General features: G+C 33.0%; 1 protein-coding gene across 1 annotated transcript; it reads left to right on the forward strand.

The window, feature by feature from the left end:
• The first annotated feature begins 1,045 nt into the window (after positions 1–1,045).
• On the forward strand, positions 1,046–15,053 carry LOC150097067 (uncharacterized). The gene is made up of 3 exons (XM_090408592.1): positions 1,046–1,135; positions 12,068–12,448; positions 14,883–15,053. Exons 1-2 carry the CDS (start codon positions 1,121–1,123, stop codon positions 12,434–12,436), a joined length of 384 nt encoding a protein of 127 aa, XP_090264718.1. The 5' UTR covers positions 1,046–1,120; the 3' UTR covers positions 12,437–12,448; positions 14,883–15,053.
• The last annotated feature ends 226 nt before the right edge of the window (positions 15,054–15,279 follow it).

The raw sequence follows: 15,279 nt of genomic DNA on the forward strand, positions 1-15,279 counted from the left end.
TCCTATTCCCAAACATTTCCCCAAGCATCTATAAAGAAAAAGAAAATACCAACCATAATTTTAAAAAGAATCACACTATTGAAATATCGTTGCATGTTGTTGCATATGAGGAGTGCTTACAAATAGATCCAGTATTACCTACTTCGCACTTTATACAGTTGAAACCTTATAATTATCCCATGAAGCACGCTTAAATTCTATGCATTCGATAATTTTTAATGATCGCTTGATATTATAATAAATTACGTCATCATTAGTATATCTTTTACAAGGGACATGAGACGTCTAGATGGGCAGATTAGAAAATTAAAGCATTTACTATTATCATTAATTTCCCATAATTTGAGGTATTAATATAAGTATAATTAACATTCATCACAATTCTCACTATCGTAAGATAACGAATGAATGAATTACAACACAAAAGCCTCAGTAGCTCCGTTGAAAACAATGAAGCCCTTTACTAGTAAGAATTGGATGAGAATCCCGTGACAAGACGAACCTTTATAGAATGAGTTACCAGTCGCATACGGAGATGGTCGTGGCGTTTTTTTTTTTTTCTTCTGGAATTTTTTGTCCTCAAAACGGACAAATCGGCAAAAGAATACACGCAATTAAAAGGCATAATACACTAGCCTCATAGCCTTAGTCGCTTCGACCTTGATTCAGTCCAGTCCAACTAATTACTAAGCTTAATCTTCATAAAAGAACTGATGACACTAACGGTTTATTTGATTTAGGAACAGGGAAAGAAATGACAAAAGCTCTCAAGTTATGATTTTAAACAACATAACTGAAGATATCATGAAAATGAGTAATAAGGAATTAATGGGAGGTCAAAAAGGCATGCGTGCGAGGAAAGTAGAAACAGGATCGAAATTGGCACGAAATGAGCATTTTTTTTTATGATTCTTTCGGATCATTTGTGTGCTTGTTCGTGTTACAGGCTTCGTCTGTTATCAGAGCGCCTCTCTAAGAGCAGGATAACATTTCATCGTGTATTCTCGGCTTACTTTCCTGATAAAGTTACATAAATGCAGTGGAAGGAACACGCAAGTACACAATGGGTTGCATGCTCGCCAGTTCTTTGATTTGCACATACTAATTCGCTGTCGTCACAATGAGTGGAAACAGGGTAAGAAATTCTTACAGTGCCACCTATTAGACAGTTAAATAAGCTCATTTTTAGGCGAATTTTGTAAATAATGAAGCGACGTTAGCATGATTTTCCTATTATATCTGTAAACATATAGTAAAAAACCTCCGTTTGAGCTAATTTCACGGAGTGCTCTATCATATGTTTCAGGTGTGATCAAAACTTTTTTGCGAGGTATTTTTAAGCTATCTGCGCTCATTTAGTGATTATTTATTGCATACCGATCATTTCGATTTAATATTATTTAAGATTTCATGGGTTAATCAAGCGATTTTAACTATGCTGCAGAAACATTTCTGAATAGTCAGTTTTGTATCCACCTTGTCCCATTTTGAAGATTTTCATCTCTTCTTTTTCTGTAAATGCTATGCGTTGTTCAACTGGAATGAATTCGTTACGCTTCATATTGAGGCAAGTTTTGTTTTTCTTCGAGTTATGTGATTTTTGACTTTTCACTATAAAGATGTATATTTGGTCTTCTGATTGCACCATAAGCCTAAACTTTTTTAGCATTTTCTAAATAATGTAAATGATCCAAACGTCGATCCGTTTCCAAATTATGCAAATGACAAATGTGAACAGTCTTACGGTTATTATGTTATTTGAAATAAGTCATGCATTAAATTTTATGCACTTTTTTTTGTATATCTTAATTCTTAGTTTAGTGACCAATATATTTCACATAAATAAAACAGTGCAATAAATATTTGTAAAAAATATTTAACTGAAACAAAATGAGGGCCGAAATTTTCTTACGATAATGAGGGCACAGCTACATGAAGTTTGGAAATCCAACTTAATGTAGCGTATGCCGATGTGATATCTAAAAACTTTTTTGGAGCAAACAATCATTGAGAAGTCATCTTTGATTTCGCAGAATGCATATAAGAACTTGTTAGTGTCATCTTATTCGGTCTTTTAAACTGTATGCTTTTAATGTGATGAAAGAGCTGTGTTAACTTAAGTCAACGAAATTGAAAATGTTCGTTATATGACTGTAACTGCTTGTCTTGTCTTTTTAGTAATGTAAGTGATCCTAAATAATGTTTATCTCCAAAAATCTTGAAAATAGCATGGCTGTTATCGAATTCGGCTTTACTAAGCGCATTGGACCTCAAAAGGGTCCATATTTAAACTACACAAAACGGCAGACTTGAGAAAGGTGAATATTTTAAGCATTCTAAAGTTACAATTCCGTACTTTTTCCCTGGCACACAGAAAATTATTATTATTACATGACATCTCCATGGAGTCCAGTTGCTAATTATTTGCTAATTACATATGTCACGTCATGTAGTGACATACGTAATTAGCAAACAAAAATATTGTATTTTTCGATTAATACTGTATAAATATCGTAATCTCTGACCAACTTGCCTGTTATTCGGGAGAAAAATACCACATCTCTGGGAGAAAGACCATACTGAATCGGTAGGACATCAAAATCACTTTTAAGTGACGAACTGAGAAAGTTCACATAAAGATTTCGCTTGTCATGACGAGAATCGAACAAGGTTTCGAGGCGCATGCCTCGTATTTTACCAACTGTACTACAGAGGCGCTATTACACCAAACTAAATGTCATTTACACAATAATAATAAGCCCCTTTCTAGTAAATACGCAATATATCTTTAAAATAAGTGTTTCTGATGACTAATAATTTAAATAATTCAAGATCTTGTATCCATATAAATGCGAAAAACAGATAAGCAATCTCTTTGTAAAGTTTACTCTGGTATACAACTACATGACTATCGCTTCTTTAAGAATTTTCCAATTACGAAATGATTGCCCAGAAACGGCTTCGTACTCTATTAGTACAATAAGGTAATTGATTTCTTGTCCTTATGCAATCTATCCTGTCAGTTTGCATGTATTTTTAACCAATAAGTCTGTTTTGCAATATAAAATATCTGAGTTTCACGGAGAGAGCTTCAAATGTTGTCTGGGCACGCCAATCTCTCACGAGATCTGCAACGGACGTTCTTTTTCCAAGCGAATAGACAGAAATACGTCATGCGGGGGATCGTTAATATCAGTTTCATAATTACCACATTTCTGTTAAAATATACATATAGATGAAAATTCTAATATTGGTTTTATTTGCTACATGGTAGAAATGTTTAGTTTAGAATAAAGAAGTTGCTATACGTGCTTTCATAAATAATGCTCCTTGAATATTTATTTAATTGCAATGCCTTCAGCAGTTTCCTCACTCTCCCCTCCACACTTCACATCAGAAAATTCAAACAAAAAAAAAAAAAAAAATCAGTGATTAAAAACATATTCAACAATTACAACCATAAGTGTGGTAATTCAAGCGGCAACGCCAATAATATTTTTGCTTTTCGACATGTGTTTACTAAACTATCATTAAACTGGCTTTCATTCTAAAGTGCATGTCACCGTGTAACACTCATTAATTTATCTTAAATTGCCAAATGAGTGAAGTGTTAAACATTAAAATATCTAAAATCGAAAAGTACATGCATCACAAAGGTTAGGTTAAAAGTGATATTACATACTTTTCAAGTAAAAAATAAATAAAACATTAAAAAAAAAATCATTTTACTTTCCAAATCCCGACAGTTTTTTTTTTTTTTTTGTCATTAATGTAAAACCTAATCACACCGTGTTACGGATATTTATCTACTTTGAATTATTTACATAAGAACCGCCCACGCATTCTGTGATCCTGAGATTCAATCAAAATTCCTTTTTGTTATGCAATCGCATATCGAATCACTGGATAAAAGTCCACTTTACATGTAAAATGATAACTAAACTAGGAATTTAAGTATGACATTAAATAATCTCTTGCCTATATATAAGACGTTGACAGGTAGTAAGTTTAATGCAAGTTTGGAAAAGAGACTAAGGACGCTATGAAGGTCGCAGTAAGTAACACATTTATTTCGTTTTATTTTTAATTTTAAGATTTGAGTTATTAAGAAAGCAAAGCAAGAGTAGTTCAATTTCCTGTCATTTTGTTAGCATTTACTTACTGGGAAACTAACAAACTGTGTATCATCAGCCATGCTAAGCTCTCTGGAGTGAAAAAAAAAAAAAAAAAAAAAGAGTTCGGAATCCTTTGAAGCTAAAATTTAGAAAAGATTATTTATTTTCAAACGAGCAAGTTTTCTACTTGCTCATCACCACATAAACATATATGTAAATATTCATACCTGTATGTTTATTTACTAATATGTAAACACTCATTAATTTATCAACAGCAATCCCTCGATTAGTGCGCCTAATGCGTTCTTTAAAACAGGCGCATTAATCGAAAACGCACTAATCGAATATAATAACCTATGGAAAAATGTATAATTCGTTCCTCAAATTTGTCTCAGGGCCTAGTTAAAGGAAAACCATGAAGCTGAAACACAATAAAACATATTCAGAATATAAATTTTATTATTCTACTTCTTGACAAAGAATTGAGCTAACGTAGTTTGGTGGCCATTTTGTTTCTTTTTTTTTTTTCATACAACCGACGGTATGGCCCTATTGCCCCTTCTACTCTTCTGCAAATTTTACTGCTTCTCTCTTCATCACGGTCAGCCTCTAAGCATTGCTGCTTAAAAACTTTTTGTTTTAAAAAAACTTAAAAACAATTTGAAAAATATTTTCAAATTGTTTCTGTGAAATCTGTTTTGGCTGACTATCAGCGGTTAAATTTTCTTCATATTCTTCGGGATCTTCCCGCTGTGCATCTAAATTTAGCAGGTCGGAATCACTCAATTTTTCAGAATCAGATTTCATTAACTCTTGGACGTTATCATTGAAGGACGTACGATTTGGTCGCCAACAAGCGAAATCACGTGCTTAATAGGTAAAATTTCCCAACTATTATACAAGCAAAATAGTTACCACTTTAAAACTACAATGATCATAAAAGAGAAGTTAATTTTCCGCCATGTAATAATAAACAACTCATCCTAGAAGATGAATTGATTACCCTATTATCGGATGGGTTCTCCTTTTTGTGACATGCGCAAAAGTGTCGAAGGGTCTCGAATCTGTGGGCGTACTATAGCAGACAACATAAATTTTGGCGGTAAAAATTTGGAACATAGTATACATAGTGGTATTCCATTAAAAATAACTTGTAAAATGTTTTAAATCGGAAACTAAATTATTTCATTCTGGTAAGTGATTTTTTAAAACAGTTAGCCATAAAAATGTATAGATAGAAAATTTTTAAAATCTGTAACATTTATTTTTAAGATGTATATAGGCTCGCTAATCGAATTTTAGAGGCGCACTAATCGAATTTGGGTATCGAAAAAAAATGACGCACTAATCCGGGCCGCATTAATCGAGAGATTACTGTATTTGTAAAGCGAAAATGTACTAGTAACATACCGTATTTGCTTTATAACTAGAAACTAAATAATTCTCTTAAACAACTAGAAATGCAAAATGCGTGGCTTTGCATAGAAATGCATTAAATACAAACTTCTCCTCTTAAATTGTCTTAAATAAAGCTTAATAATGCGAATTAGTTTTCACTTCCGTTGTAGAATTGTAATATGACAGACCACGCGGAGAAAAATCATCGATCAGTTAGAAAATTATTAATTAAAGTTATTCGCATTAACAGTATTTATCCCATGATAAATGCTGTTAATAAATAAGAAGAGAAATTAGAAATCATTACTACAAGTAATTACAAATCAAAAGCTAAATTTTAATCAAAATATCAGTGCTCATTTTTCACTTACTTTCTTAAACGATTTACTAAAAGAGAACTAAATTAAGCGCCCTCTTTTTGCTAGAATAATATATCTGCTGGCTTAAATCTTTTTTTTCATTGATTAGCCCAAATCGCCGAATGCAATCCTATATTTCATTTGCAGTCGAATTTATATCCATAAATTAATTATAGTATTAACACTAGTAAAATTTATGAAGATGTATTCTTTTTACTTTAATTTTTATGAACGTTTAGGCAACCAATTTGTGTTAGCTTAGTCAGATTTATTGCCTAAATTATATCTAAACATGCATTTCATCGATATTTTTGAAATAAGTAGTGACGATGTTTACAAAATGTGCCACGTTAGAATTAAAGATAAAATAGGAAATATATAGCATCTTTGAAATGTTCTTAAATATCAAAGCAAGTATAGCCTCTATAACATATAAAAATAAATAAATAGATAAAACATTCGAATGCGGTGATTAACAGAGGAAAAATACTGTTAGCGGGCTGTAGATGCCAGAGTGTGTAAATAGTGGACACTGATATAATGTGTACGTGGTGTAGAAAGTGAGTTGTGTGGTCTGGATTGTTCTCCCGTCATGAACCTTTGGAATCATTGGAGGTGTCAATAATAATAATAATAATAATAATAATAATAATAATAATAATAATAATAATAATAATAATAATAATAATAATAATAATAATAATAATAATAATAATAATAATAATAATAATAATAATAAATGTAGTCAGCTTCAGAAATAATGTACACCGAGCTACTAGGAAACATACTAGGAATCTGAAGTATGATTGCTGGGTGTAGTCATTCAGTATATAATCATCTGATTACAAATAAATAAGCCTTTTCACAGGACGAGCGCTATAATCTTCATTCATCTGAATGAAGATCTCAAAGTCTCGTGTTCCAGACCAAGACTCACAAAAGAGTTTTCACCTGCTCTTCGTTAGAGACGCTTTCCTTTTGTCCATGGCTCTCGCTCTGTTTGGTGTCCTCTTCATTTTGAGAATTTTGCTTGTGAGCTGGAAACATTACTTCGTTGAAAGCGGCCAAGTGCATATCGGAACTCTATGACTTTTCATCGTCACATCCCCCCCCCCCTCCTCCAGAAGTAAGAAACATTTTTCCTCGGAAACAAGATTTTCTGCCAACTTTGCAACAGCATCTTGTTTGACTGCTTGGTATTTACTTTCATTGCTGCAACGTCTTACCGCTTTAATGCATACCGTGGTAGTGACGACTACAAAAAAGAGTAAAAAAATTAAAAAAAAAAAAAAGAACAGACACATGTATATAGAATAATGATTAATAATTTTACGTAATAATCATTTCATTAAATAACGCTTAGTGTTATTTAATGCAATGTATTGTATTGTGGTTGAGGCAGTTAGCACCAAGGAAACCACGAGAATTCGGCGCGCGAGTGCGTTTGTATTTGCCTATCAACTGAATGCATTTTGGACATCGTTTGCAAAGCGGAAGGAAAAACTGGAATAATCGGGGCGTTAACTTTGTCGTGGAATGGATTTGAATTATATTAATAAGGTGAATATCATTATTGTGTTAATGTAACAAGCATGTTAAGACAGTTTCGATAATATTAATTTATGAAAACAACGCATAGTTTAAACATATGTAAACTACAATACCCAGAATGAAAGTAATACATGTCCAAAGATTAATTTTACTGTTTACATGTTGTATCTTCTATTATTGTTTTTTTATCTGTTTTTTCCCCAAAATTTTATTGTTAACAGATTTCTAGAGATCTGTGTAGCTAAGTGGAAATGGCGCTTACATCATCTGCGCTAGGCCGCACAAAGATAGACTTATAGTTGGAGTGTAGTCGCTGACTCGAGGAACTTTTTGTAAGCCTTTCTTCTACCAGTTCTGAGTTAGTCGATCTCTGACAGAGGCAAGCAGGTTTTTCTCCCGGGAACTTGGGTTTTTCATCTCTTAAACTCAAGAAAATAGACCGTAGAAACCACATTATTTCAGACAGTGAGATATCTTGTTAGGGTTAGGTACCAAGAGATTGCAGCGCTTGTTTGCCGGTCTCTTCATCGGTGGCTGCTTATAATTAGTGATAGACAAATGCCAGCTCTCTCTGATTGGCTACCGGTGGAGATTGAACTACCCACTCAGTCTTCAAAAGTTAGATAGGGTTTAAAGGCCTCACCTACTCCCTATAAGGGATTAAAAGGCGTTAGCTTATTATTATTATAACAGGTTTCTAGTTGTGGATTTTCTGATTAATTAAAATCTCGCATTGACTATAATTTCAGTAGCTCTAATAGCAATTCGATTCCTATTTACAAACTCGCTTTATATAATTTCGTATATTAGACACATCCAAGGCACAGGTCGTTAGGCATATTATTGACTAGAATACACATGGTTACCCGTTTAACGCTATTTTGCACACTGCACAAATTTCATAACTCATATAAAGCTCTAAACATTCGCATCATCTAGCCGTTCACATGCATCCTTTTTTTTTTTTCGTAAACAAACAAACTCAGTAGACCATGTATTCTTAAATGAATCACAGCGATGATACACACGCGACATTTTTAAAACTCAATGATGCGATAATATTTTACCAGATAAACTAAAAAGACTAATAGACTGTCCTCACCTTACTTACGTAGTTTAGCTAAGCAGTTATAATCTATAATGTCTGCTAAGTTCCTAAATTCAATCAGATGCATTAAACGGCCCAAAACACACAGAATTATACCATCATTATATATTGAAATGGCAACCAAAGATGCAGTAGTCACGCTATGAATACCTAATGGGGTTTTAATATTTAGTTTTCTGTCTGCAATAAATAGTTCTATTTTACTGATTCTTAGAGTATAATTGTAACAATGAAAATATTTTTGCCTTTCATATTCATTCATTAATCATAGTCTTGTGGAACTACTTGATACTAGCGTATCATAAAAGTAATATATTTGTTAACGAAATTATGTATTCCATACTTTGGCTTCCTTCTAAAACAAGTGTAATGGAATAATACAAAAAAGTATTGACATTCTCGTGAATTTTAACACAATTATGAATAGTAAGCTAGCATACTAACTGATAAACCGTGTACTTCACATGGTTTATCACGATAGTAAATTGGATAGATGTGTGTTTTAGTGGTGCTACGGCGAGATGAGTTAATATATATTTCATATACTGAACAGCAAATACTAATTCTCTGATACTTTTAGATAATCCCATAGTCACTGTATTAAACACTGTTATACCGATCATGCATATGCAGATCAAACAAAATATATACATTCAGTCAGAAATATATACATTCAGTCAGAAATATATACATTCAGTCAACATGTGATGAATTCACAACTTACAATGGTTTGATAAATTTACAACTTTTAACTTGTTAAACAAAGTCACGTTAGTCAAAAATATGACTGATTATGTTTTTCTGTTCGAGGTAAATATCGTTGCCACCATTTTAATCAAGCTCGTCGTGCCCGGCGCATTTAAACACACATTTAAGAATGTTATGATTTAGGGCTACGAAATGGCGACAGTAGTCTGCCATACTCTCTCTCTCTCTCTCTCTCTCTCTCTCTCTCTCTCTCTCTCTCTCTCTCTCTCTCTCCCCTGAAAATAAATCTTTGACTTACTGATAATTCGGATCTCCCTGATCTTAAACCATATAACTCGTTTTTTTTTGTCTGTTTGTGTGAGTTTTATAGTTATTTTTTTCTGAAATCTAAGAATAAACGGCTGAATAAGTCCTAAAAATATGCCTAGGCTCGTCGACTATAATCTGACTTATGAAGGTCTCCAGTATTTATAGTTTATAGTTTTTGTAGCATTCGTTAAAGAATCTATCCAGTTTACTATCCTGATAAACCATGTGAAGTACATGGTTCATCAGTTAGTATGCTAGCTTATTATTCATAATTGTGTAAAATTGCTGAGAATATCAATACTTTTTTGTATTATTCTATATGTCTGAAATTGCGTTAAGTGAGAACAGACTTCTGGAGATAGATTATTTAAGAATAGAAGTTAACCTGGAAGGAATATAGAAGTATAATTTTCCAATGAAGTCCTGGTGTGTACAAAATGTATGCATAAAAAATAATAATAATAATAATAATAAAGCTAAAGAAAAAGGATAAACAGAATCACAAACAAAAAGAAAATAAAAGAAGAGAACGCTTGTTATTCAACTTTCCATAATACACGGATTTTTATAAGACATAAGTAACTTTGGTTCCATATATTTCTGACTTTGTAATAATATAAATCGAATTTCTAGGATAATACTTAAATTCTCTTTTAATTAACATTTTTAGAAAGTTAAGTAGCAATTTGTTGTCGTAAATATATTAGTTTTCAATAAATATGTTAATGTCATGTAAGTTGATCTTATATGTAGGTGGCAGCATTTTATTCCTGGACAATGTTTTTATTTTATTTTATTTTTATTTACTTTTTTTCAAAGCAGATATAAACCGGCTAGACAACATATATAAATAACTGATACAATGCAGGTGTAGCATATCTACCATTTGTGTGTTCACAAACTTTTCTGGTTAAAGTATTTAAAAAAATATTATTATTATTATTATTATTATTATTAAGAGAGACCTCCAGGGAGTCAGGGACTCACCGAAGGAGGCCACATACTACATACACCAGCTATCATACTTATTCTTGAGCTCATTCACACTGTTTGCACTCGCAACATCCAATAGCAATCCCTTCCAATCACGCACCGCCCTATGAGATAAAAATCTTGCCCTCATCCCTTCTTAGCAGCATCCATTCTCAGATTCCAAGGATGCCCTCTTGTCATTTCCCCACCCTCCATAAATTGAAATGCTGTGTGAGCCTTTGGGAAGTTTGTAAGTCTCAATCATATCACCGGTGTTTCTCCTGTTTGCTAGTGTACATATTCTCGATTTGTGTTCATAATCACTATTACACAATCCTGATATTATTTTTAACACTCTCCCTTGTATTCTTTCCAATATATCAGAATCAAAACGGAAACCATAAAATCAGACCTGCGCACAATAGTCTAAGTGAGGTCTTATCAATGCCTTGTAAAGAGGCAAAATAACATCCATATCTTTACATGAACGTTCGTTTCAGCATTGCAATTATCTTTTGAGTTGTATTTGCAATCTTTGCCACATGGCCCCTAAACTTCAACTTCCTATCTATTAACACTCCAAGATCCCTAGCCACATCAGTTTCTTCCAGCATAATCCCACCAATATAATACGACATTGGATATCTATCCACGCCCAAGTACTTTATATTTACCGACAATGAACTGAAATCATTGAAAACATTCTGCAAGTACTGCATATAGTGTTATATTCGTTACTATAAGTCATTTAGTTTTAATGATTGCACTTTATCAAAGTGAAGTAATGTATCTAAAGTTTAAAAAATTCTAACGACTTTTTATCCTTAAATTCCTTAAATTAAATAGGCTGAGCTATTTTATCCCTTACTAACTTTGGAAATTAGTAGTTAGCCGGTCGCCACTTTTAACAGTCACCGATAGCTGAGCCCAAGACCATCGTTGATCCAGATTTTCTCTTACTTCTCTGTACTACAAAGTTCATAGAAGGAAAAAAAAAAGACTTTCGATATTTCCGTTATTTAAATAAACTGTCGAATGCAAAGAAAGATATTTCCATCAGCTATTTTACTTATTTGGAAGTTGATACCATAAAGATCTAAAAATATGCATTTCTGAAATAATAGCCAGTGTTCTACAGATATGCTTTTTTTTTTCATTTTATTTAGACAGTTTTATTACCAAAATAAAGGAAGATATTTATTTCCTTGTTTTAAGAGCGGCGTAGTTGTAATTATTTGCTATTTCATGTACATTATATTTACAAGTTATAACTCCCTTATAACTTTACTATATGCATTGTTTTATATCTTACAATCCAGCTTTCTTCAATGTTTCATTTAGGAAATCAGAAGCGTATCTCTTGGGATCTGTGCCATAAATTAGAGTGAGCAAAAAACACGAAACAGGAAATTTTATTAATCCCTTTTAACCTTTTTTTTAAGTAGTACGCTTTAACTCTTCATTATAGAATTAAAGAATAAATATTACTCTTCATTATTCAAATGTTTCATTGTTCGCAATTCTTATTTATAAATTATTTTCCACAGGTTGCTGTACTCCTTTTTGCCATGGTGGTATGCACCCTAGCGCACTTTATTCCAGAGGAAGAACTCGCCTATCATCATCTTCCCTATCCGTACTTGTATGACCATCATTATTATGTTCCTGTTGGTCATTATGCTCATATAGATGGTCATCATCTCGATCACCACATTGTTCATCATCCTGATTATCATCTCGATCACCACTTTGTTCATCATCCTGATTATCATTACCATCTTGATGGGCACCATTTTGAAGCGCCACATTTTGATGGCCACCATTTTGACGGTCACCATTTTGAAGGGCCACATTTTGACGGCCATCATTTTGACGAGCATCACCTCCCTCATCACTTTGCCCACCACGCGCGCTAATGAAGCATACAGGTAATCTATTCGCTTCCTATAATGTTTATTTGTTTTGTTCATAAAACCACTTTGATTATTTTACAATAAACAACTGGAGAGAATAAGTTTGCTCAGTGTTTGTTTCAACAGAAAGCAAAACTTGCTAAGCAAAACAAAGTTGGTTATAGTGCATTCGTTGATTAATAAATAAATAAATCTCTTTATTCACTATTTGAAATTGATGGGAACCATCGATTATCAAAAGCATACTTAGCCTTCATTAATAAGTGAGTTCGTGGTTATTAATGATTTTGAAGGCATCTCAACTGTAAATATTTCGTTATCCTAAACCCTAACAGGTATCATTGTCCATGGTTTTATATCGGTCAAAAGAAATGCTGTGGTCGACGACTAGATGCGAACCGGGAAAATTCGTCTCATTGTGTCGTACTATGGTACCACAAGATTTCAGTTCTAGTTGCAAAGTATAACTTTTTTCTGCTTTTTCCTAATTTTTTTCTATAGACATTCAAATTTTATCTCGTATTATGCTATGCAGTTCTGTAGAAATAGCATTTGCATCCATAGCGCTAGGCTGCCTGAAGAAAGACCATGCTAAGTTCGATTGCAGATGCCAACTACAGGAACTTTTCTGAGTCTTTCTTCAGCCGGTTATCGCGTTAACTGATCTCTAGATAAGCAAGATGGGTTTTTCTATCGAAACTCCGCTTTTTAATCTCACAATGCAAGAAAATCGACCTAAAACCCCATAATAGTTCAGATAATAATATAATGCTTTCGAGCAGGCCGACCAGAAAATGGCAGTAGCTGTCTGGTGTACTGTCGCCACCGTCTGCCATGTAAACTCATTGATGGTTAGCGAGAGTTATTTTTGAATGAAGATTGACTGTTATCCCTAAAGTTACAATTAAATAGATCTCGCCTACTCTCTCTTTTGGGAATTATAAGGCGTTAGTGGACTTATATTTATGTATAACTATGAAAAATGGATTGCAGAGCTCCCACTGTTTCAGACATAAAAATTAACTAGCAGAGTTCATTGAATCACTCATAATAAAGTGTAATTTCTTTACACTAGCCATTTGCGATAAACAAAATTTATGGCATGGTAATTGGTGCCAACACAAAAACAGTCTTTTCTCTCTTTATAGATGAATCCTTTTGTTTCTCTTTAATATGCTTATAATTAATAAAGATATACTGTTTAATATTTAAGTTTATAAATCGCTTTCTTGTAGAATATAGCCATATTTATAAGATTTCTTTGATGTTTTATTGCTGCATTAAATTGAGCTGTGTAAACGCAATAAGAAATCCACTGAATCATGAAATTTACAGTCCCCATTAACTCTAACGTTTCTAATTGGGAGGTAGCATCCTTCACTTCTCACCATCGTCAAAGTTTAGTGCATTCCCACCACATACTAGATATGAAAAAATGTTTCGTAAGTTTAAATATTGTTTATTTGCATATACATGTGTGTTCCACAGTCGAGTTTTCTGAACTTTTCAACGTTTGGATGTCTTATATACCTCCCAGGACATTTTTTGTTGATGTGTTTAATAAAGTTGGGTCGTTTCAACAAAAACTTCGTCAGTGTAAGGAGCATTTTCCATTTAGTAGTTCTTGCAACTTAAGGAACAGATCGACGTCTGTAGGATTCATGTCGGAACTGTATATGGAGTGAGGAAAAACTTATTTCGAATACTTGTTCATAAGATTCAATACTCCAAGCAAACAACGTGTAGCTTCGCATTGTTATCCGAAATGGGAACTCGTGAGTGTCTCGGTTCTTTTTTTTGAGAATTTTCGTGCACAAAATATCTTTCATGAAAAGCACAGTATTTGGGTCAGAGCTCAAAGAAAGATGAGAGACATTATAACAGCCATTCAAAGATCCTAATGGCAATTGGAAGGTCATATTACAAACGGTAACACTCCAAACTGAACGTTGATGATATCTGCATGATCTCCCAGAGATGGTAAAAGAGCTACTGGAAGAACAAAGAAACAGTGAAGGTATGAAATTAAAGAGGCGGCTGGAACTCCCTGGCATAGAATAGCTGAAAATAGGAGGATTGAATGGGACCCTTTGATGGAGCCCTTCATTCAGCAGCAGGCAGAAAATGGCAAATAATGATGATAATTATAATAAATACTTGGTCAGTTGAATTGCTTCCTTTGCTATTTGCTTTCTTCCCAAAAGGTATTTGTAATAATAATAAATTGTTTTAATTTTTTTTTTATTTTATAAAGCAAAATAATAAACTAAAAAATGAATAATAAGGAAAAAACATTAACAGGGCAGTCACATAGCAATTAATAATTAAAAATTTTTGCTATTTCATAAATATAAAGATGCTTAAATTTATGACCGCTAAATAGTTTTCTTGTAATAAAGAGATTTATCTTTTGGACTGCAATAATGAGTTTGTTTTTATTCTTTTACAGAATACTGCTATTTCTTCGTGGATTCTTGATGATTCGCTGTCTCTTCTGGATAAATTGTAAACAGCAAATTAAAATGTTGGCAAAGTGGCTACAAAGATCATCATGCAACTGCTTTATGCTTGTAGTATTTTTTCATTCTCGCATGCAATAAAAAATTACAAGTAATTTCGCTGATAATCGATGTCCCTTTTGTGTCTGTAATTTTTATGTACACGATATTATTATTTATCATGGAATGCCCGGAAATGAACAGTGATAATTAGCTGTGGTAGAGTGAGTAAATATTGCAATTATAATAATTGATTTCGTAATTACGTTAGCCGTTCTAATACAGAGTTCCAGGGGGCGTTAGGAGGCGTGAGAAAATGTCATACCATTTCTGTAAGAGATGCTTGTG

Source organism: Typopeltis vanoorti, chromosome 18, assembly GCF_054136105.1.
Source record: "Typopeltis vanoorti isolate ZY-2024b chromosome 18, IOZ_Tvanoo_1.0, whole genome shotgun sequence".
NCBI classification, from domain to species: domain Eukaryota; kingdom Metazoa; phylum Arthropoda; class Arachnida; order Uropygi; family Thelyphonidae; genus Typopeltis; species Typopeltis vanoorti.